The sequence below is a fragment of the Centroberyx gerrardi genome, chromosome 1 (genome assembly GCF_048128805.1).
Source record: "Centroberyx gerrardi isolate f3 chromosome 1, fCenGer3.hap1.cur.20231027, whole genome shotgun sequence".
Lineage (NCBI taxonomy): Eukaryota > Metazoa > Chordata > Actinopteri > Beryciformes > Berycidae > Centroberyx > Centroberyx gerrardi.
In genome coordinates this window covers 14,979,202-15,004,530 of record NC_135997.1, presented here as the reverse complement: position 1 = coordinate 15,004,530, position 25,329 = coordinate 14,979,202, and the positions used below count along the sequence as shown (strand labels likewise).

At 41.8% G+C, this 25,329-nt stretch overlaps 1 protein-coding gene across 1 annotated transcript; it reads right to left on the bottom strand.

The window, feature by feature from the left end:
• Window positions 1-659: 659 nt before the first annotated feature.
• On the bottom strand, window positions 660-23,812 carry ipo7 (importin 7). Its single transcript, XM_071912197.2, has 25 exons — window positions 23,641-23,812; window positions 19,152-19,233; window positions 12,786-12,939; window positions 12,483-12,641; window positions 12,184-12,340; window positions 11,084-11,173; window positions 10,856-10,950; window positions 10,673-10,757; window positions 10,409-10,543; window positions 9,833-9,932; window positions 9,608-9,684; window positions 8,616-8,732; window positions 7,015-7,104; window positions 6,716-6,881; window positions 6,182-6,342; window positions 5,845-5,973; window positions 4,989-5,055; window positions 4,723-4,848; window positions 4,461-4,558; window positions 4,252-4,347; window positions 3,712-3,932; window positions 3,272-3,480; window positions 2,945-3,151; window positions 2,620-2,736; window positions 660-2,508 (listed from the first exon to the last, which is right to left on the bottom strand). Exons 1-25 carry the CDS (start codon window positions 23,722-23,724, stop codon window positions 2,411-2,413), a joined length of 3,120 nt encoding a protein of 1,039 aa, XP_071768298.1. The 5' UTR covers window positions 23,725-23,812; the 3' UTR covers window positions 660-2,410.
• Window positions 23,813-25,329: the final 1,517 nt, after the last annotated feature.

The following is a 25,329-nucleotide window of genomic DNA, read 5'->3' as shown; positions in this document are numbered from 1 at the left end:
CCGACACTGAAGTATTATAGTATTATATTATCATGTCACCCCCTACTGTTTGCGTTCAAAACTGGCCATCAAAATGAACTGAGTGGACACTGCGCATTGCACATTTCAAATTACACAACATAAAGAGCGATTAAAACCTCTACCTCCTGTGAATTTTATTTTTTTGTAGTCCAGTTTTCCAAACGGACTACAAAGCCTGTCGCGCCGATGACGTCACGGACACAGTCCATTTCAATCTGTCAGCGCCGTACCAAAGCTGTTGTTCTTTTGCTTATGTATCTGATCTGAACAGTATTATGTCTTTGCAAAGGTGTCGCAAAAATGTCTCATACATGAAAATTCAAGCTGTTAGTAAATTATAATCTATTAAAAATACCCCCTTTAGGGAAATGGGGTGATTCTGTTTTCTTTGAACGCAGCCAGCAGATGGCGTAAGTTTACACGTTCTCTCTTCTATGATGAGCTGTTGTGATTTTGGAGCACCCTACTGCATACATTTGCATATTAATGAGGAAAAACTGATTTGCCTTTTACTGTAATTCCTTAATGTTCTAAGATACTGAGTTCATATGTATATACCACCCATGTGTTATGTGAAGACATGTATGTTGACATAGAAATATTTGCCAATTAACCCATTAATTAACGTATTGACCTCATTAGCATATCTGGTTATGTTTAATATATCATAGTGATTATGCCGGGACATTAGGCAGCTCAAGTCCCTCTTGTATAGATCCATCTACCAAGCCTTTTTCACACATTTGACAATCGAACCATACTCCCATTTTTAACACCTGCCATCTTATGAAATCTCCTGGCATATCTGGACATCATGTGGCTGTCCCGAAAGAGTCATATTCTGCAGAAGACTACAATTGTATCAGTCTTTACATAGTTTCAGTAACATGTAGAGCAATGCTTGCATGTGAAGATGGCTAATACCCGATCCTGTGGCTTTAGGAGGCTGCTGGGTTACAGTCCAGCAGTATGTCCTCTTGCAGTCAGCTGGACAAGCAACTGGTCATTAGGGTGTAATTCTGATAGATGAAAAATGTTTGGTGCCAAATTGGGAGGGCTTTTTTTAAATATACCCTGAAGACTAGGCCTAACACTTTCACTAAAATGTAAAAATATGGCTGGGGCTGACGTTTAATTGCCAACACGTACCATTTGATTACTTACATCAACTGTTTGCCTAACAAAATGGTTTTGTGGTGACAATTGAACACTTTAAATTGATGTTTACACATATACATTACAGTGAACACCATGACTGTGATTTTGCAATCATAGGAGAGCACCGTACTCCGGTGGACAGTCCTCAGACAAAGTGAGCCGTACAGCCATTAACGGAACAATGATAAAATTCATAAACCAAGACAAGCAACGTGCCTGTACAAGGAAACACTCAAGGGCATGAATTCCCTTAGCTTTTTTTAATATGTTGTTGTATATATAGATGGTTCATCCATACACCAACCAAAAGCTTGAGACCTTCACGATAAGTCCAATTGTACATGCTTCAATGAAGTATCCAATTGTACTTTCAGTGCTCACAAACACATGTCCTGTACCCAAACTGAACACCAAGAGCATTCTCTTTTTTCAGAAGTCAAGAATGTTTCCAAGTCGGCAGAGTTATGTTGCCTATTGATCCACACCGTAACCAAATACATGTGACAACCAGCCATTACAGGAGAAGTCGCTTGCAAAGTAACAAAGTTACAGCTGTTTTCGTTTAAATAGTCTTCATCGATTTAAAAAATTTGCAGTCTGATACAGAAGGCTAGGAGACCTGAACAATATGAAAGTGCTAGTCATTAATTTACAGAGATCAGGCATCACATAGTGCTATGAAGTATCCAATATGCTACATATGAATACAGCTGTTGACACCTTACAAATGCCTCTGGTTGTTTTTCAAGGCTACTTGAAAAATCAATAACCTTGGCGTGTATGTACATAACAAACATGAGAATTTGTTTATGCAGAAAATAACGTAGATATCACTACTGCCAGAGGTATAATCTTATTACGGCCATTTGGCCTAAACGGTGATAATGAAATGTTTAGTCCCATTATCAATTTCAAATTGTTAAGCCCCCAATTTTGTTAAAGTGGGAAAAAAAGAGTTGCCATCATGGTATCCCCTCCACATTGGACTCCAGAAGACAACGTTGTTCAGAGCTTCTTCTCTTGCATCGTGCTCAAGTTCTTGGTTTGTTTTCCCCAGCCATTGGTTGCATTTGGTTGCTTTCCCACATCTTCTGGTGCTATTTCCAATTTGACAGATTGAAGAATGACTGAGAAGAACCAGTTCTGGAACCACTACTTAAGGGAACAACACAAGCTTTTTTTTCACTTCACTACAATCAGTCACAGAGTAATAAAAAGTAGAACAGATGACTCAATTCATTCCTGGAGCACTGCCTCCAAAGTTGAAATTAGTTGGCACCACTGGCACTGTGAACTTGTATCCACCATGCTTCTCGATCATCTTGGATTCTGCAATCAGACAACAAGCAATGGTACTTAAAATAAGACAGAACCACAAACACTGGTGAAACATTTATTCCCTCAAGATTCAGCACTGCTCACTACACGACTGGGGCTTACCATGTGCTGCCCGTCTCTGGTCTGCAAGTGTGCCAATGTCATGAAGATGTTTGCCCTGCTCCTCGTCAAGGGCTTGTGTGAGTGCCTGGTACCATGCTGGGTCACGGCTCTGGATATCTGGATCAGAGCAAAGCGATATCAGTTCTCTACTTACAGTTACAGTGACTGTGCAGCATGGTCATATTTATTTTACATAATTTGACTGACAAACAAATCATTCAGTTCTGATCTCAAAGTGTATTATGAAGAATTCAAAGCTTTTTGGTGGATTTTACACATTCATTTACTGGGGCAAGCTTTTGATTTAGAAGGACTTTCGCCTTACTCTGTAGTATGGCTTTGAAGATCTGATACTCGTCCACTAAGTTGTCTTCGTCATCTACAGCTGTAGTGTAGCCCTCTAGTGCCGTCTCCTCAGCGTCGTCCTCCTCCCAGTCTTCATCATCTCCGTCCTCTCCTGCCTGCTTCGCCAGCATCTCCAAGTACTCCTGGCCCTCCTCGTCGATGTCGTCCTCGTCGCTGCCCAGCTCGGCTGAGGACAGAATTATGGGTAGACCTCATTTTAACATCACTCGATACACCCTATAACTCTCCTTGCAAATTAAGATTTGACCAATCTCACATTGATTAAATCAAAACGCTCATGTCCTACCATTGTCATCCTCTTCCTCTCCATTTTCATCATCATCCTCTTCCTCATTCTCATGCTCTGCTCGACAGGCGTAGGCCCTCTTGAGGCCGTTGAAGAGCAGGATGGCTGCAGGGAGAAGCTGGCCGGCCACCTGGTTGACGGCCTGGGGCCTTTGCTCGAGGTCAATCAGAGCACAAAGTCCAAGAATGCACATCTTCCTGTCATGGAGGCTGTTTAAAAAAACAAAACAAGGAGGAGGGGCTTTGTTAGCAGAAAGTACAACATACCACACATCTGAAATCATCCTGAAAGTACATAATAGGACTGATATGTCCCATTAAATAAAAACCAAATACATTTATTTTCAGCTTTTAAAAAGGTGTTTTATGTATAATTAAAATAATCAAGACTAATTATACTAGTGACTTGTGATTTTGAAACACCCTTGAAACTGGTCTTACCCGAGGAAGCAATCAACATCTTTGAGCCACTGGGATATGAAGTGGTTAGTGATTGGCTCGGTGTTGTTGGGAAAGCGCAGATTCTCCAAGGTGTTGAGGAGCAGAGGGGGGCTGTAGTAAAGTGCAGCGATGGCCACCTGCAGGCACATAGTCCTCAGCTCACTGGTCTTCACCTCCCGTGTCAAACGCTCCAGCGCAGCAGCCACAAACAAGGGAACAACCTGCAATGAAAGCAGGTTCATTTAAAAAAAATATATATATATATTTATTCATTAAAAAATACAGCAAAATAGTCTATATCATTATCACAAATATCCAAATAAGCACCATTCTTGAACTGCAAAACCTCCTGGAACTCATCCTGGAATGGTTCCAGGAGCGAACTTGGGTCTTTGAACCAAAATTACACCCACATTTACACAAACAAAATATCTAAGGAAACACTAAGTTTCTGTAGTTATATCTCTGTGCTTACACCAGTTCCACAAGTACATGTGATTATCAACAACACTGAAAGAGCCGTCTTTGGCAGATACTGACCTGATCAATGCCACGGCCTTTGCATTGCAGAATGATCACCTCCAGTAGCTTAGCTGCATGACACTCTGGGTCCTCACCTGGATCCCCTGTCAGGACCTGTGTGAAGTGAAAGGCTAAGGTAAACCTCCTAGTGTAAACTGACCATTACAAATAATTTAACAACATGTATACAGAGTCTCATTTCATGTCATTAAACTGCACTGCTTTACCTTCTTGCACATGCTATAGATAATCTCAAGGTATTTGGTGTCAGATAGGAGGGTGTCTGTATCAACTGTGACGTAGTTGTGAAGGAGAGGCATCATATCTGAAACAGAAACCCATTTATCATTTATGCAGCCGGCTTTCCAGCAAAACCGTGGAGGCTATATAGTGACAATCATTAAGAAACCTACTTGGCATTCTAATACGAGATTTGTAGAATTACTAATGCATTACGACGTGGGTAGTTGTCCTTAGCCAAGTATGTACCTGTAAAGTAGTCAAATCCATCCTGCTGGAAGACTTCGAACACCAGTGGAAGGAGCTGCCACATCTGTGGGGACACCTGCTGGCAGGTCAGGCTGTGGGCCAGGGACAGGATCTCCTCATAAAACTCTGAAGGATCAGGAAAGAGGAGTGTCACTGGAGGTAAATATAATCTTTTATTATCAACAGTCCTCCTCCACACAGTCAAGTGGAACTAGAGCAACACCCAGGTGGAACGCGGTAGGACAGGAAGAACCAGACTGGCTTACCTAGAACATGTTGCTGCAGGACGGTGCCGATCACCTGCAGACAGATGCCCTCCAGCTGCTGGGTGATCTGAAACAGTACAAGAGTTACAGGCAAGCAGGGTTAAATCAATATAATTACTATGAGTGAGAACGTAAAGCTCTCATGAAGCTCTCATGATCAAGACTGCAATACTGGAACATGGGTCTCACACACACCAACATACTGACTGTTGGTGTGACTGTGCAGTTTCGTCTCATGGTGTGTTGTCAAGGCTATTGAATATGAGCAAATTCCAGTTCAAACAAACCCTAAGGAATGAAGACAAGCACCTCCTCATTTGAGAGGTGGTGGTTGTCTTACGTTTTGTAATGTGCCTTGTGTCAATCATGTATTGTACACCTGTCTGGTAATGCATCTGCAGCAATTAACCAGGTCAAATTCTTTGCATACCCATTGCACTTGGCAAATAAACAATTTCAATTCATTTCAGCAAAAAAAGAGAAGTACATCAGCCACAGCTCAAACTAAAACTACTGAATGTAAGTGTTGTGCAATCAAGGGTTGCCCCTGTGAAGCAATGCTTGGTCAAATTTGCTGGCTGCATGGCTTCAGGCATCAGCAGTCCTATGTTTCGGCAGACATGCTGGCAGAGTGCCACAGCACTATTTCTAGCGTCTGCCTCAGCCTCTGAGGCATTTTGAACATGGTGAGAACAGAGCGTGTTCCCAGGAGTTGGTGGGTGGCTGAAGTGTGTTGGCAGGAACACTATGGCAGGCCAGAGCTGCTTCTGCAGAGGAAGTGGCACCGAGATGAGTGATCAGCCAGGAGCTGGAGAGTGTGTGTGTGGGCAGCAGGCTGAATGGCTGCGCTGCTAACCTCTTTATGGTCCTCCACCACGCTCAGCAACGTGTCAATGGTGTTGAGGATGCCCATAGCCGTTACAGCCTTGTCATCTCCTCCCTCCTCATCAGGCCCTGTCTGGATCACCTGGTTGAACGTCATAGCCTACCATGGGGAATACACAGAGGGCCAACTGTTAAGTGTTTGTTTGTACATGGATTCTGAGTATCTATACACATCATCTTCAGGCAGGAGGTGTGACTCATTTCCCATCTCCACATTGTTTAACTATGTGACAGCAACCGATCAAACCAACTCAAATTGATCATAGCCGCCCTTTCAATCAGTCAGGCACTATACTGAGAGCACTTACCAAGTGCTGTGTCATCTCCACTGCAATTGGAGTGACCTCCTCGCTGTATTCACAGATCATCTTCTGTATGACATTGGTGAGGTCATCATTCTCAGTCTCCCTGACAATGTGCAGGAGTGCCTGCATCACTGGCCGGATGAAGGGGGTGATGTACTCTTTGGCTAAGGAATACAATGCAGATGTGATGTTAGCAAGACAGTGGAACCTACTGATTTACAAATAAGACAACCTTCAGTGTTTTAAAAGGAAAATCGCTTAGGTCATTTCCCTCATTGCAATTTTGTTCTATATTATTCACATGGCTTTCTAGTAAGGGATTGGGCCAGTTTCCCTCTGTTGTGGGTGAACTCCAGTTTTGCTTGCTTTCTTATGGGTGAAATAAATATTCACAGCTATCAATTTCAATGCTAATTTATATTCTTCTTGATAAACACTTTGATCCAGTCACTTCAGTTTCAAACAAAAACAAAATAATCAAATGCATAGAAGAAGCTAATGCAAATTTTAATCTGTTGAATGGCTTAACTTGCTAACCTTTCTCCTGGTTGCTGATGAGGACCTGCAGGGCGATGGCAGCCTCCACCTTAACGGGCATCTCGTTGTCATTGATGAGACAGAGGCGGGTCAGCTCAAGGGCCGTCTGCAGGTTCTGGTCACTCTTGAATTTCACCTCGCAGAAGTAGTGCAGTACCCAGCAGGCCTATGTGAAAAGAGAGGGGTTGAGAAACTGCGGCAGGACAAATTAAAGTGCCTAAATAAAGGTTAAGTGCCATTACAGTGACATAAGTTAAAAATAATAATATAAGTCCGACTGTTAGGACATTATCACTTACTCTGGCTCTCATGTAGCCCAGTTCACTGCGGAACAGGGGGAAGACGTGATTCTGCAGCATGAACTCCATCTGGTCCTTATAAATCTTTTTCTGTGTAGAGGAAGGAAGAAAACAGTCAGCTACACAAGGCATCTGTTACCACATGACACAGCACTTACAGGCTTAACAGGCCAGTTTTTATTATTTATTTATTTTTATTTTTTTACATGTAATGGATAAAGAGATTGAACATTCGCACACTTGGATTCATGCAGAATTTCATTAATTGGCAAGCTTTCGGTCTCATACGACCTTCTTCAAGGCATACTTGGCAAAAAAAAAAAAAAAAAAGGTAAATGAGGTTTTGCCAAGAATGCCTTGAAGGTTGTAAAAAAAATAAAAAATAAAAAAAATATGAATGCCAGTACTACACTATCAGTACTTTACTGCATTTATGTCCAGGCTGAATATTTGGTTAACCACTATAAAATATTAATTAGATAAAAAGAAATGAGTGGGCGTTTTATTTCAACTCAAAGATAGCCAGACTAGCAGTACCTGAACAGCACAGTAGTTTTCCCCATTACTAAAAGCCTATGAAAACATTTTCATGTTTATCTTCAACAGCTAACCACAGAAGCACAGAGGAAGTTAGAAGTAGAGAAGTTAGACAGCTAGCATGACCTTGCTGAACAAATGAGACAATCATGATGATGTAGGACAGACAGCTTGGGTAGAATCACAGAAAGTAGCATCAGAGAAACTAGTATAATCATCTTATGAACACAATTTGTATTCATTTAAGCTTTACTTCTTACACAGACCACATAATTCAGTCATCTTCATGGTTGTCTGTCTATTGTTCTTAGGCTGTGCTGCGTAATCATCGCAACAGCCATTTTTTCCCAGCGCTACTTTTCTATTAGTCAGTTTTATCCCTCAAGATTTAGGAATGGGAAAACGGATCCTAAACTATGACTATGTCACTCACTGGCTACATGTAGATGCACAGAGTAACCCAGTTATAGTTCAAACTCCAGTAAGGTTTAATTCAGGTTAAACTGTTTACATGGCAAATGTGTATCCCTGCTGCAATGAATAAACCAATTAACAGAATATTCCAGTTCCCGGCTCACTGCTGTGTTTTGTTGACATCAAAATGCACCCATAACCCTATGCCAGTGCAACTTTGCACGGAAGGTCAAAACTGAAAGGAGGAAGAGGTTTACATGCCACAGTGACCTCTTTAATATTTGAGTAAGCCGGGCATCTTAAGCAGGTTTTCCATTATCAAGTTTATCTGGGTTATTCAGTACTTGAGTAACAAGGTTAACAACAGAATTGTTCATGCATGTAAACGTAGCCACTGATAATTACAGGACTAGAATATTTAGAACAGCAATTGTGTTTGTGCGTTTCTTTCCTTTCCTGCCCATTTGGGAGGATGACCTTTATTGAGCCTTCTTATTTCACATGAAAATCAAATCATGCACCATTTTCCAATGTAAAAGTAAATGTTAAAATTGGTTTTCCTGGCAAAAAGTGAAAAATCTGAAGTGTGTAGAAGAGAGGGATTGTCAAAGAAGTAGTGCAAGCAGCCGTATTGGTTGAGAGTGCCTCACCTTGAGCAGTATTTCAGCCAAAGAGCCTATCATGTGGAGGGCACCGTCCTTTTTCCTGGGGTCGGAGGCGGGATCAGTAAGGATCTGGTAGCAGAAGCCCATAGTCTTTTGCAGTACCTAAACACAACATGAAAAACATATTGGATTATACTGCATGTAAAGGCAAGTTTTTGGCCTCATTTGCATCAAGCATGGGGGCTGGAGCAGAGACAGTATTACTAGGTGCTTGGGACGAGTGTGTTCCTTCATTTGTGCGTTTGTGTTTAACGCTTTCTGCAATGCGCACTGCTTAGGGGAATTACGGTGTGCACTGTTTACGCTGCGCAGAGCCCCAAGAGCCCTGCATAAGGGAAATGCACTACACTACACAGTATGGTAGAAATCAAACAAGCACCAACCAACTAAGGCTGGGGCGCTGTATTTCCACAGACACAAGGAAGTAGCTCAGTGATGTTCTAACTGTAGTGACCAGGTCAACGCACAAATTAAATATTTTGTTCTTAGTTACAGCAACACTGAGATAACACAGCCCTTTGGTGCTAACAGGTGGAGTTTTTTAAGTCAGTGTAAGTTCACACACTCCAATCATGCACCGCTTCACCCCTGCACCCAGGCACCTAACATTTGTTTCCAATGGCTCTATGGCAGTAGGCATGGACTGAGAACCGCTGCCTAAACTGCAAGACATAGCGAAGCATAACATTTACAGCAACGGCAAACACTTCTCACCAAAATAATCATTCCACCCGTGAGACTATGAACATTCTTTTTAAGTGACATCACTAATGCATGAAGCAATGAAAGAAATATCACTATTTAATCTCTTTTTGCAGCACTCTCTCACATTGGCAGGAAGGCAGTGTAGTCGAAGTCAGGCCCACAGACTGTTAAATCACAGTGGGCAATGAAGGCCTTTTTCGAACTATCAAACTTCCATTAATGTCAAATCAAAAAGCTTCCAAGGCGTTAACAGCAAAGGGTTTTAAACCCACCTCTTTCCTCTTGTTGCAGGAGGTGAAGAGGAGCGTCTGGGCTGCTGTGGTGGGGGAGATGAAGTCCTCAAACACATCTAAAATGGGAGAGGAGCGATCAGACAGGAACCCATTTGAACACAAGCTTCAAAAATCAATGCTCAGTCATAGTTTTATCGCGGTTAATCATCATTTGCTGTCCAAATGGCATTCCTTTTGGATCACAGCCAGTGACTCTCTGCTTACCAAACTTCATGCGGATGTACTCATATGGATCCTCCTGCCATAGTTCCTCATCGCTGTCCGTATAACACATGAGGGGGAAAACCACATCCTGAATGATGCCCTGAAATAAACAAAGTCAGAATCAGTGCACTGCGACTCAATGCCAAGTCAATGGAAGACATGACTTGAATAGTGAATTTTGAGTACTTTCTAAAACTAGGTACTGGCCACTTTGACTAATAAAATAAGTAATCTGAATAGTTAGTTTAAAAAAAACTTTCATATGGTTTAAAATCAAAAAAGGCATCATCCCCTTGGTTTGTTAGTATAATTTAACAATTGCTTTTCACTAAGTAGCACGGCTTCAGTACTCAGTTTCCGTGTACCTGTTGACTTCACCAATATCGATAACAATGCTTTAGCTTGGTATCAGCCTAATGCTGCTATCAGTAACTAATGATCAGTCCATCCATCAAAACAATGGCATATAAGGAATATATCATATAATGCTATTACTGTACAACTAACTCTTAACATGTTAGTCCTGTCCTATATTATGCATGGTGTAGTGGATACACAAAAATTTTGCATTCATACCTGGATGTGTGGTTTGAGGTTTTTCCAGGTGATAGCATGTGCAATGCCCTGGTTGATATAGTTGAGCGTCTGCTGGAGTACTCTGGGGGCCACGTATTGCTTTTCCTTGTACTGATATAAGACTTTCAGCAGCACCTAGTAGACAGATGCACAAAGAAAGTCCTTTAATCTGTGAGGCTCACGCCAAAGATGACACAGCTTAAGCAATCTGGTCAGTCTGACTGGAGAGCTGCTGCTTTACATCAAGCCTTCTGTAGTTCTTACCTGTTGTGCAGCGACTGCATATCCCTTGAGGAAAAGTTCGGCAAACTCTGCATACTCTTTGGTTGTGTTGCCAGGGCTGCCGTACCTGATAAGTAAGAGTTGGTGTTTCATATAGTAAATGTTCTTGTAGAGCATGGTTGACCGATTTGAAAAAGGTGAGGAGAGCACTGATTGGATCTTTACCTCTCAAACAGCCGGGCCAAGATGTGAAGGGCCCACTTCTTACACTTCCACCAGGGCAGCTCAGGCCGCTCGTCTTCATCCACCTGCATGGTCTCCTGTAGCGACCAATGACAAGAGGAGAGGAGCAATCAGCTTGTGGAAAACTCAACTGTGCAGATCTAGAAATCTGAACAATTTTGGAAACGATAATTTACAATATTAGTATGTGTATGCATTTTGTGTCCTCACCGGAGGCACATCTCTATCCACTACAGTCTTCAGGATCTCCATCCACTCTGTCAGGTTCTGTCTGTTGATGAGCTCCAGGGGGAGGTTGTACTGTGGAGACAAACAAGAGACTGTGTTATCGAACACCAAATGTCACTCTAATCTAACCAGACGATATGTAGACGTGTTGATGTCACTGGCAAAAAATAGTTTTAGATACAAGCACAAAAAATTGGATTTCAGAATCAGGGTTATTTTTAAAATGCATTTAAAATGCATATGTACTGTACAGACCTTTGAGAATAAAGAAAAATCTAAAAAACAAAATGCCAAATATGTATGTTTTGGAATAATGGTCAGGCATTAGCCGTAAAAAAAAATAAATAAATAAAAAAAGGATTATAACTTATGATACCTCAAAAATAAATAAATTGTAAACATTATTTTCCTATTATCAGTATAGGACACATAAATCATGTATTGGTCTAGCCCTGTTGTGCTGCAATCCAGATTTGTGCCCCAATCCATACTTACTTTGGTTTTCTTTTTTTGTTTTTTGATTTCTTCCAACTTCCTTACTGGAGGTTTGCAATACTGTCCAAAAGATGGTCCAACATAAAAGCCAAACCAAAAGAAAGACCCCAAAAATGTCTAAGCAAACCTAAAGACAGAAAAAAGAGAAGTACACACACACACGACTAGGGATGCACCGATACTGTTATCAGTATCGGTGCTGATACCAGGCTAAAATGGAATATCGGTATCGGAGATTTTACCCAAGACTAAAATCTGATACCGAAAGCCATGAGTAACATGTAAGAAATAAAAGCAAACTGTCTTGATTTTATGCATTTGTGGCACATAGAAGCCTGTATTTCTCAAACAGTGGGAAAAACAAGGATTTTATTTCAATAATTTTGTCCATTGACCCCAAACTAAGGAAGTAAGCCTGCACTGTTCAGTAAAAGTAATGGATCGGAACTCAGTATCGGCCAATACTTCAACTTTCATACTCGTAATCGGCATTGAAAAAGTGGCATCGGTGCATCCCTACACACGACTCCTGTTCCCTCTCTCCAGCAGCCCCAGACAAAGAAAGGTGAGAGGTGCCTTGTCATTACCTGGAACAGGGCGTAGAGGATTTTGAAGATCTGTTTCTGTACCAGGACAGAGTCACTGGAGGGATCAGGGAGCAGCTGGATGAAGCGGTCTTTCAGCATGGGCATGAAGATGTGCATGGCAGCCACGAGGGGTTGGCGCTCATCTGGTTTCTTATACCTGTTTCACACGCAGATTACATCAGCCACAGACGCAGTTACACAATGTTTAGTCCTAGTATCACACACTTAAGGAGTTTAACACTCTTTGTGCAACTCTGAAAACCAAACCTTCTGCTTCAAAATCAAGGACTCTGACTTACTCATAGTTCTTGACCAGCTGGTAGAGGCAGAGCAAGATGCCCAGCCATCCTGCACTGTTGTCTGACTGCAGATAGAAGCCAATCTTGTCCACAATGGTCGTCCACTTGCCAGGATAGTCATGCTTGATCATGTGGTGGATGCATGTTGTCAGCTGGACCCTGAGGAGTTCAAAGGGCAGTTTTAGATTTCAGTGGATGGGGGAAAGAGATTGAGAGGTTAAGTGAAGCAAAGAGTGACGGAGGAGGAGAGGAAGACTAATCTCCTGGCCTCTCCTCCCCTCAGCTAGTGGGGCGTGTGGTTACCTGATGCGCTCGGGAGAGTGGATGATGGCCTCCACTATATTGTCTCGGATGAACTGCCTGTCCTCGTCGGGGATGTTATTGACGGGCGTCTCCGTGCCTGAACCGTCTCCCTCACTCCAGTGCTGGGTTATCATGTTCTTAAGGTAAATCACACCTAGACAGAGGAAAAAACAGGAGACAGCCAATAAGAAGACGCCACTGAAAGACACATATGCCTGACAGAAAAATCAATTTTAATGATTGCTATAGGCCTAGCAGTCATGCCTCTTGAAAGAACAGTCACACCAAGTCTTTGAAACTGAAATGGGACAAAAGGTTCTCAAGTTTGTTCCAGCCTTTCCCCCCCCCATTCAATCTCCTTAGGTTAGAGGACTTTAGACCGGTCAGATGACAAAGCATCAGGAGCCATTTAACTTGTAGAGCTGCCCGAGTTTGAAACTCCACAGTAGTTGTAGTTAAGAGCGTTCAGTCAGAAGGTTTATGAATGAAACCATCAGCCCTAACTGCAGGAGAACCCTGCAGCAGTTGGTGGGCCTTCACTTGGATATGCTGAAAGGAAATACCAAGAGCCGGAGAGAGGCAGGGGCCGCAGCTGCCATGGTGGGAGGATGAGTGGCCACTTTAAGGGCCCCAGTTCCAGGACATCTCCCCGTTCTTTAGTGCTCCTAAAGGGTGCGTTCCAACTATTCTGCTTTATTCAAACTGCCAGCACATTTTTAAACTCTAAAGTAAATGGGGTGCGGTCATAAGGCAGATGGAAAGCAGCCGCGTCTTTTTAGGCAAAAAGAAAATGATAAAATAGAAAAAGAGCAGAATGTTCTTTTCCACAAACGATGACAAGTCGGTGCTTTCTAAAGCTGAGAAAAAGTATAAATTTGTAGAGGAGCGCAAATGATGTAGACTGCTTTTTTGTGAGCCGACTAATCACAAGCAAGAAGAGGCAGGATTTCACAGCAAATAGTCAGTTGACAGTTTACGACAATAAACAGAATGACGGAAAACAAACCTTAGTGCAGTTGCGTCAGAATTAAGTGACAGCATCGATATGAAAAAAGATCCGGCACACTGCCCTTGCAATACAGCACTTATATTTATTCACTTTCATTTTGGTCCAGTCAGAGTCAGCAGTGTGCAGGATCTTTCTTCACTGATGCTGACAACAAACAAATGAAACTGAAATGGAGAAAGTACTGGTAGACAGCGGTAGTAGTTGATATTCTAATCATAATCAGTATGTGAGCACCTTGGATGTGTTCAGGGAGTTTCTGCTAAGTGTCTGACAGACACAAATTCAGTTTGCTGATAATGGCAACTACCGCAGCTGGTCATTATGGGAATAAAGTGCATGTTGCGTGACCTGCTTTTTCAAATTATCAGCACATATTGCAGTTGAGCAGGTTCCTGGTTCGCGCTTTCTGTGTGGCTAGATGCACGTAAACTCCATGTGAAGGCAGCCATGTCGTCCGCATACCTTGGCATTCATGCTTTGCGCACTTCTCATGACAATCATGCACTGGGAAACTCTGTTACTTTACTGGCACTGTAGGGAAATTCAGCTCTCCACATACCAGCAAGAAAAAAAGAAAAACACCAAACAAACACCAGAATCTGCCAGTGGTTCCGGTTCCTCTTAATTCAGCCAATGCTATACAGAGGCGCATTCACGTCACTGTGGCACCATCCACCATCCACGTCAAATTGTGTCTGGTGTTCAACTTTGTGCTCAACTCCCAAATGTGGCCAATGCACCCAGTTGTTTTGACTGCAATTACATCATTTGTCCGTGTTGCGTTTATTTCCGTATGGAGCATGAACCTAGTTTTGTCAAGTTGAAACTGGAGGCCCAAAAGTTTTTGATTTGGAAGTAAAGGAGTGTGAAACGACAACCATCTTAAATCTAAGCAATAGAAATGGGTCCTTCTGCCTGTAGTTCAGTAGGTCTGAATGTAGCACAAGGGTGTCAACTGGGTTCATATCCACAATGGGGGGCCCCTCTCTGAGGTCTGTGGCTCGCAGGGAGAGGCATCTGAGGGAACGAGGGAGGAGTGCGAGGGCTCAGAGGCAGACGTCAGACTGCTGACACATGTGTCTATGCCGCTAGCGAGGCAGTCATAATCCAGCCTATCAATGCTGACAGAGCATAAACCCCCCACCCTGCCCTGCCCCGATGACCACCAAACTATACTACTGCCCCGCATTGCCAAGCCCATTAACTAAAATCTGTCAGACATATCAGATTCAAAAGACAGGAAAAGGAATTACTTCCTGCAAAATTTCCAGTTGAATGAAATGGCTGCATGGTTGACGAATTAAACCAAAATATGACCAATTCGAAAGGCATGAAAGCATTTTAAAGGAATAGAATAATAAGATATTAATTTTAAAGTGTGGGAGCAGTAGTGCTCCTGAAAAACTAAGGGCATTACACTTTGCTATTCCTTTAGTTTAACCATTATCTACTGTCAGACTGTGGCCTCACACAATCCCTTTGAGTGCGTCAACTTTCAGTTTACGAGCTTCATTACTGAACCACATGGGACCATCCAGTAGCAACACAGCAAGAACATCCTGTGTACTTGTGGGAGAGATGACAAGTTAGTCTCTAAGCCTCCGTTACCCCAAGGTATGCCAGCTATTCAGCTGGCCACACTGCCACTGCTCCCGCTACTGCAGCTCAGGACCAAATGTAGGGATCATGCTGGAACTCAGGAGAGGGGGGGGCATCCATGGATGATTATTAAACAGCTTAATGTTCATTTAAAATAGTGTATTGTAGGCCAAGACAATTATATCACTAATGGGTCCAAGTATAGAATCAATTTTATCCTTTTTCCTGTATACAAAAAGCCTACAACCCTGTAAGCAGAGAACGGTTGTACCTATCCAATATGCTGGGTAATCAGAAGTACATAGCTTGGCAACACCCAGGGGTGCACCAGTACCAATTTTACAGAACCAATACAAGTACTGAGTACTTAAGTAGATCTACCGATAAGAGTACCACTCAATTAACATTCATGCCGCCTAGTATTGGCCATTATAAAAAAATTACAAGAAGTGCTACATTTGATCAAAATATGCACTGAAAATTATGCAACAATCCCTAATCAAATAAGAGAACATGACAATATTAAAATAGAAAATGAGCAGAATGTTCTTTTTCACAAATGACAGTTTGGTTTGCCTACTAGTATGAAACCAGCCAGAATAAAAAAAACAAAATGTCTTCCACCTTATGTACAATGCCATTTTCGGGTTCCCTCCCATTACAACATACCTTTTGGCATACTCAATAATTTGCCTCATGACTAATGTAGTTTTTGACCCATGTCGCTGTATCCCATTTTCACATTTAAATTGTTAAATCAGAGCGATTGGAATTTTCAAAACGCACCAACTGTTTTCAGTTGCCAAACACGCACTCAAGGCGTCCTGTGGAGCATCAAGTGTAATGCTCTGAAGTTGGTTTGATTTTGGGAGCATCAAAAGAGGACCAGCACAGCTGGTTCAGGTGTTTTCAACAGCCACAGTGTAAAAGCAAAAAAGGTAAAATAATGGGTTTTTTCCCCCCAGAGGCTATATTTTCAACTTAATAATTATCTAAATAAGCATGACTGTGATGCATATTTTTCGATAAATTTCTAATTTGCGGTCATGTGTTACAGAGCATTTTTGGATTTAATTAATTAGTACCCTTTGGCATCTCATCAAGTTGGCTAGTTTGAATGTTTTATAGAGATTATATATTATATAGGATTTATGTCACAGTGGCAAAGTGCAAATGCCAGTGCCTTGGTGTCGACGCTTCACATCTCCTGTCTGCAGAGCATAGAAGTGTCAAACCACGTGCGAGTCGTGTCCAGTGCACTTGGGCCTTTATTAAGTATAGATTTCCTCTAATGCATACTGTATCTCATTCTTACTCACAATAATGTACAAATTCTATTACAGAGTTCATTATAACTCTACTTATGTGACAATGGTAATTGGCGTCACGTGTGCAAGTTTCTCTTGTTTCTTCCCATGACCACTCCCAGGCACCATACTTTTTAGCAACGTAGATTCAAAACAAATCATTTTGATACGAAATCTCTTCACAAAAGGAAAACATTACATAGGGCAGCCTTACTGCCCACTACATCAGTTCAGCTCGTCTACCCTGAAGCTATACAAGACTGTCAAGCTGGAAGCAGAATGTGGTAACATTTTGTGGGAGGTCAGAGGCCAGTAGACACAGATTAGAGGTGGTGCGCTGCAGCAAGCGAAGGAAGAAACATCGGAGCCAAAGAAAAAAAAAAGAAGTGATATTTCAGTGAGAAGTGGCGACATGATGAGCAAGGCAAGATGCGTGACCAGCTGGTTTTCTAGCCAAACCGTGTATCATATTTAGCCTTTAACATCGATCTAAAATAAAAAAGTGACTGTTTAAAAAAAAAAAAATGAGTGGCTGAATCTACCACAGAGTGGTAGATAACCCTGTGTACAAAGTACCAAGTGAATATATTTAAAAGGGGTCAGAAACATTAAAGCGTGTATGTGTTTGAGATATCTAGGTGTTGTCTGAGATAGAAGACAATACTAGGCATTACCTCCACATAAAAGTGCATGTGTTGAACTGCCGATGGTTTAGGTGCTAAATCAATAATTCCCTTATTTCCGGGGTAAAAAATCCAAAGTAGGTGAAGGAGGTTTTTTTGTAGCGTCTTTCTCTAGTTAGACTCCAAGTAATCGGACTGATTTGATAGCTCCTCCCCCTGCCCCCCTCCACCGCTGCTCTCCACACCCATTTCATAGCATTTTTCAAACTAGTGGGGTAGGCGGAAGAGGGGCTGAAACTGGGGTTACCGTCACCCTTTATGTGACAAATTCCCCACTTTTATTTGGAAGGCAGAATCGCCTCACTTCTGGTATTATTCTGACCGTCTCTGGCTGGCTTGAGGCAGCCGCTTCACCTCTCCTCCACTCTCAACACTGCCAGACACTTTAGTTTGACACAGCTGGCACTTTGCTTCACTGAGATCAAAGAATCGCCACACTGCAGACATTTTTACTCCCGCTGGAAAAGTAATTTACTGCGACAAAGCACAGCTCATTAAAGTATCGGGACAGCTTCATTTGCTGATCCGAGTACGAGTAGCTGGATCGGGAGCTGGATCAGCACCGATTCTGATACTACAGACACTATCGGTGCACTGCTAGCAACACCTATAGTCAAGTTTTATTTCAAACATTGATTTTTCATGAGTGACCACCTTTCTCATAGAGCAAGGTTTGACTAAGATATATTTAACCATCCTAACATGTCCACTGCACTTCAGCAAGGCACTTTAGCCTCACAAAAACAGAAGTGCAGGTAAAAGATGCATCATCAGTTATTCATCTTCCAGTTCTCAAAACCATTACATAAGTGACCCGTTTATCATGGAGAATATCTAGCCAATCACTAATCTAATGCAATCTGACAAAATTTGAGCCAGATGCAGGATGAAGGGGGAAGCCAGGGGGTGGCAGGAGGCAGTGGGGTGTTTCAGTTGTCCTAGGGACACAAGCCTTGAACCAAAGCCAGTCTGACCATTTTGCAAAAGGCACACAAGGCTAAACAGTAGCAACATGAGCTACTTGCCTTGTAAGTGTCATAAGAATATTAGTTAAAACAACGTAGATTTTGATATCTTAATGGGAAAGGCTGCCGACATGAGTCTCTTGAGCCCAGAACAGCAACACTGGAACCACTACTAGCATAACAATAAGCTATTCTATCATTCAAATATGATTGTTAATGATAACCCAGATATCCCCGTCATAGCACTGCACATGAAAAATGTGTTGGGTCACCGTTTACAGAAATGCTCACTTGACCGAATTCAACACTTATGTGTCCTCAAGACGTAATGGATGGAAAATTGCACATAACCAATCTGGCACAGTGACAACGGATGACCTGACTCTCACATGCAGCGTCTCAAACATCTGTGGAATGCACATCTCTAAAGAGAACAGTTGTTCAGTCTGGTAGACATTTTTTTTAAAGGCATAGGTGAATACAGATATCACAGTCTCTTTGCAAAGAAATGGCAGGGTCTGATAGTCTGGGTGTCATGAGACATCTAAAAATAATGCGAGCTGTGGGCAGACTAGGTTACCAGTGGCTGAATTAGTACATTATTGCATTCATCATGCACCTGTAGAAACAATTAAACTCACAAATTCTTATTATGAAATCCAATTAAATAGCACAGTCGTGTACATTGACATTTGACAGCATTTGCAGGGTTCGTTTAATGTTCATTCAGCACAGATCCAACCTATCATCTTGTACCAATTGAAAAACTATTTCTACGTGTCATCAAGTGTATCGGGACTCACCTGCTTGCCTGACAGGCAAATCCAGCTGGTCGGACATGGTGATTCGCAGTAGGGTGGACACAAAGTTTACCTGGGTGTGACCCTGTAAATTAGAGTTGAAAAACAGATGAATGTTAAGCAGTCACGTGTGCCTCTCAAAGCGCTGGGCAAATTAGCATAAACAAATAACTGGCCTATTCAAATAAATTAACATCACAACATTAATCATTTTAATTAATTCACAGATAACTTCTCAGGCATTTCCTTTGTAGCATTATAGTGTGATGACGCTATTGAGCAGGCTCCTGGCGTGGACAGTGATCGACGTTGTGGCGAAGACGTTAAAACGTTCACAAGTGTGGGCCAGCTGTATTAAAGCGGACAGAAACGCAGCTAGATGCAATTTATGTGAAAAGATGTTGCATGCAAGGGGGCAATACCAGCAATGGTGTTAATTTGGAACAGTGCAGTGGTTTTGATTGAAGATTCTGCTGCTGATGCAAGTCCTCAAAATATCAACTTGTACTCGTCCAGTCAGGATAACATGGCTTATCAACATAAATGAGTCCAATAGTGGGAACTGAAGGAAACAAATGATATAGCAAGGAGCTTTCTTGCTCAGTGGCAGTTTTTAATAACTATTCATTTCTATCCATAAACACTCGAAGCTGCAGCCATTGCTTAAAAATACAACTGATTACACCATCACGTTACTTTTGTGTAAGCAAATATCTTAAGTTAGCTAATGAACAAACAGTAGTAATAATGATGATAACACTGATGGCAGCGATCATTTTGTAAGAGCTGGAGTCACATTTTCAAAAATAGTGGCTCTCTCAGTTTGGAATAAAACATCTTCTGTCCTGTACTGACCTGACAACCAGAGAAAACAAGCCGTGTATGAAACCCAATTCTGGTTAATATTTTTCCATTGTAGGGAGATGGCCATGGCCCTCAAACCGATAAGAAATACTTATTTACACTCACAAATGCATCAAAAGGCAGCACTAACTAACAATGGAACGAACAGTGGAAGCATTACACAGGATTACTACCTTAGAGCTACATTCCATTACATGGAGTATCAATAGGAGTATCGATAAAATCCTAATGATACCCAACCCTAGGAAAAATGCTGATTATGCTTATCAAACCGAATGACTCATTAGCAATGGTCCCATTAAAGGGGTCAGAAACACTAACACATGTTTTGATATATTAACTGATATCTAGGTGTTGTTTGAGATAGAAGACAACAATACTAGGCACTACCTCCACATCTTGAACCGACGATATTGTAGGCGCTAATAGACAATTCCCTTTTTTCCAGGTTAAAACCAAAAAAATCAAAAATAGGTGAAGGTCATTGGATGTTTCGTAGTGTCTTACTTTAGACTCTACATAATCAGACTGATTCGATAGTCGCTCCCCCACTGCTCTCCACGGCTATTTCAATGCATTTTTCAAACTAATGGGGTAGGCAGAGAGGGAGTGAAACTGGGGGTACCGTCACCCTTTAATTGGTCGTGATCCAGATTGGCCAATTTCATTTTCATTTTGCACCATTAGATTGGTGGCCGCAAAATTGGCAGCTCTTAAGAGCTTGTGGCTCCAAAAAAAAAAACATGAGTCAAATTTCTCTACACATGACAGAAGTCTAGAATGTGTTGAAGTGGTTGCTAAGTAACTAAGGTCAAGTTTACAACCCGTGGCATTCTGGGTAGTGGTTACTGTGTGCTTCAGAATGAGGGCTGACTACGCTGAAAGCTAGTTAGCAGGTGCGGTGCTCTACCGCCAAGAGAATTGACTCCAAGTTTATTCATTATTTTCTTTCACAAATTGCTTGCACTCAGTTTTCAACAGCTAAATTACCCTCGCCTACTAAAAACCATTCAGTTTTTCACACCTACACTTCAGTCGCGTTCTTCTAACACCACAGTATAGAAACTTTTAATCCACAGTCCTGCATAGATCGCCATCAGTTCTGATTACAAGAGATCAGCCACAAAATCGGTTCAAAATATCCATATGGGAGCAAACCCCTTTCTTGTGAGAATAAACCTGAATTTGTGTGATAAAGTGTTTTATTCAAAATTGCGGAAAAGAGGTAGTATCTTCATTACTGTCTGAGTGTTCCCAACATTTCCACACAGGACTAGCACAGAGTCACCACACCTTCTGAAATTAAACAAACACAAAACAGACAGTTGGGTGTGGGAGCATTAGACTCAATATGGAGACACTGGAAACATCAGACCAGTATGCAGGGTTCAATCACAGCAGCTACATATCTATATATTCTTAACGTGTGCTTCCAGCCACCATTCTGCTCCAATATTAAAACATTGATTTTTGAGGTCATATGTGATGCATTTACAGATTTATACCAAGCCTTATTAATTTAGTTTTCATCTGGCCATTTTTCCATTAAAAAAACAAAACACTTTAATAAGACTTTAAGCAGAGCAAGGAACCTTTCAAAGCATATTTCACAGGTGACAAGATATGCCACACAACTACTACTACCTGTAAAACTAAGAATTCTGGATGTTAGCCCTCAAGTTTGATTGGCTTTTTTTGGGGGGGTTTCAGCTGTGCCAGTCAGCATCGATTTTACCCAAGTTTATAGAAGGTTATTGAAAACTAATGTTGACTGAATGGGCTGGCACCAGTTTGGTCCACTCCTGTTTCTCCTCCTCTGTCAGGTCCAACAAACCAACAGGTATGTTGCAGATTTCAAGTTTTATGCCTATGGCTCCATTATTCTGACATGCCATTAGACAAGCTCTCTCAAATCTGTTACGGGACATTTGTGATATTGGAATAAAACCACCCCAGCACCTTTGTAACACATTGAGATTCAAACTATGCACTCCAACATAGGTTGTACCCAACTTAAATAACTCAAACCAGCCATGTGTTAACACATTCCCAACTGTCTGCCATACAAGTGTCCCACCATGTAAAGAAAATAATAAAACACCTCAAAACAGATAGGTGCTTCATATTCCCTTTGGATTATAAAATGGCTTGTAATACGATTTGATTGTTCATTACCATTTATCTCACACAAAGACACTTTGGGCTTCAATTTCATATTGGCCTCTGCCCTGCCACATTTGATCTCTACAACCATTACAGGTCCTGAAGCCAGATCTAATGAGCTTCACAGCTTTGAGGAAATTATTTAAATTTGTCTGATGAAAGGAAAAAATGTTTTACGTAAGAGACTGACTAACATACTACCTGATGACATCTTTACTACCTGAGGGACATTCAAACTGTTAGTTTCCACTAAATACATTTCAATGACAGATTGCCATCAAAGACTCACACATATCTACTTGGTAACTAGAATACAATATTTTTTTATCTCACTTTTTTCTCATTACCTGTAACACTGAAGTGAAACATGAGTGCATAGATATGATGGTGGCAGAGACTGAAGCTGACTCCACAACATTAAGTTTTAGTCTATACAATTCATTCTCAACAGTACTTGAGTTCTGCGTCTGTATCAGCTGGCAAGCGAACCTCAAAATTCGTAAACACCCTATTAAAGTGGTTAGCTAGCTACCACTCAAAAATTAAGCAAATTAGGTAGCTAACTGGATGATTTAATGTAATAGAGACAGCATAACCTAGCATGAAAGGCAGAATAGAGTCCGACTGCTGGCACTATCATGACATTGATGCTAACTTAGATAGCCCACATCAACTACCTGGCTAGCTCAGCTAATGCAACGTAAAATTTAACAATTTCCTGAGATATGTCGCCATGTACACCGATGAGAAATTAACTGTTGTGCTAGCACACAACACCCAAGGTTAGCCAACACAGCCTTATTCAGTCGTGAAAAATGAATGTCATCACTGCTGGGCTTGTCACAGTGACACGTGAGCAGCAGCTATGTAGCAGGGCTATGGCAGCTTTTCCAACAAGTAGCTAACGTTAGCCACTTAGCTAGCCATCATGTACCCTACTGTTATCCTCGCTAGCTAAATTACTTTGCTAACTAGCACATACCCCACATTCAACAGTATCTCCCAGCTTCACTCACTACGTAAGGCGCTAATGATAACAATCTGATATTATGTCAGTTCTCAAATGAGCCATGTTTTAGCAAAGGGAACCAGCACTGCAACTGTTTGTAACGCGCTAACAATTAGCTGTTTAGCAGCGCAAGTAGCGTTAGCTGGTTAGCGTTAGCATTAGCGAGGCAGCTGGCACAACATAAAGCTAACGTTGGCGTTGGTTACTGGCAAACGAGTTTGTCATCAAAATAAATAGTTGCTATTGGATTCGCGTTAATGTATGTACAGCTATGGTGTCCGTCTCGGTGTAAGGTAGAGAGTACGAGTCGAGTAGAGAGAATTTAACACTTGATCTGTCAAAGTTAACGATCGCAGATCCAGTCTGCGTGATCACACCATCTTGATGTTGTGAGCAAACGAGGCCCGATTCGAGACCGCGCCACAACTACCATCATGACCACAAGTCCAACTTTACCTCGTTCAGCTGTCTCTCCGCAGCCTCACGCAAGTTGGGGTCCATGGTGCCCCGCAGGGCCTCGACCAAAGACTCGGGATCCATTGCGAAAACTCTGTTATGGCTCGGATTTAATATTTCAGTGGTCTATCAATTCCCAGTCACTGCGCACATGGACGCACGGCTCTCCAGTTACCGGCGCGAAAGGAAGAAGTGAATGAAGTACCCGGATAGATCAGCGCCAAATTTGTGCAACACGAACATCCGTTTGCGACTGCAGCACTATAGGACTTGTAGTTTTCCAACCAGATGGGGAGGGGAAAGTCACCCCCTGCTGGTTGCCTTCATTACAGGAAGAAAAAAATCTTCCGAAAGACAAATTTCGTCTTAAGCAGCCCTCCAATTATTAACGTAGTTGGCTAAAGCTTTTAAATAGAGAAAATAGATCCCTGAGGATATTTAAATGTCAAACTCACTGTAGCGAACTCAACTGAGATTTTATTACGACCACCGGAGGGCGACATGATCATTTCCCCACCCAATCTGTACTCCTCAATGGTAAAACCACTGAAGAGTATTATTATGACAGCTGAACTTTAAATTACCTCAACAAAAGCATTTGTACAGGAGTTCATGCTTGCATGAAAAAAAATCAAACTTGTCTAGCTTGTGAAGATTTTATTTAGATTTCAAAGTAACCAAGTTTTACCTTTAATTATCCCACTGATGCTCTTTTCCAGCCACATACACACACGTTCCCACCTGCAGCTGCCCACTGCAGCAGTCTGTCTCTACTGTAATAATGCCTTGCTCAAGGGCACTTCGACAGTAGGCTAGCTGTTGAATGAGAGACTGGAGGCTGGAAGAGGCCAAGAGGGTTTACCAAAGGGTTTACTCAAATAAAACTTAGATTTGCTTCAAATAAAATGGACGCTAGCGGCTCAAATCCCTGGAGCTGACTGGGGAAAATGTTCTCTAACCTGTTGTCCAGAATGATTGAATAGCCTAATAAAAAGAGATGATAAGAGTCCTGCTGTGATAACATTATTATTGTCCCTTGTTAGCAGGTTCTACTCTAATCTTCATCCACATGCGAAAGGACAAAGGGGACTACCACTCAGTTAAAGCTTTTAAATGTAAGACATTCCTGCACCCTGGCTAACATTCACTAATAGTGGATGAACTGTGAAAATGGAAAAAAGTAACAGCCTGTGTATGCTGAAGATAAAGGTACATTTTCTGTATTTGTGTGCATAGTAGGGTGCATAGTATAACTGTAGTATAAAGTTGGTTTGGATGTTAACATTTAGATAACTTAATATAAGCCCAAAGTCAGTCTCCCTTTTACTCTGTCAAATGAAGGACCTCCATGCTGTGGATGTGTGACCCTGTTGACCCTGTTGGGGGTTGGGAATGCTATTGTTACTTTTCTGTTTTCAGAAAGCTGCATATAGCCTGCGTAAATTTGCCAAATTAACCTTGCTGTGATAAGATTTCCAAAGAGTGAAAGAAATATTTGGATTGTATAAATCTATTTAGGATGTGGAAATCATGCACAGCCACTGTCAAAATGCAATGCATGGTCCAAGCTCATACTGTAGCTGTTCCCACCAAGGCGCACATGTGGCCTGTGAGTTGTGTGTCTGTCAGGAGAGTTAATGTTTTGCATGATGCTGCAGCGTATGCAAATAACTGCTGCAGTAGGCCTAC

What these genes read in the sequence shown, in the direction of transcription:
- ipo7 (XM_071912197.2), bottom strand. Translation starts at nt 23,724, where the DNA reads ATGGATCCCGAGTCTTTGGTCGAGGCCCTGCGGGGCACCATGGACCCC. An exon ending in TGGCTGAAATACTGCTCAAG is followed by an intron (nt 7,105 to 8,615) that starts GTGAGGCACTCT and finishes TCCTCTACACAG; the next exon opens with AAAAAGATTTATAAGGACCA. An exon ending in CTTCAAAGCCATACTACAGA is followed by an intron (nt 2,737 to 2,944) that starts GTAAGGCGAAAG and finishes GCTCTGATCCAG; the next exon opens with ATATCCAGAGCCGTGACCCA.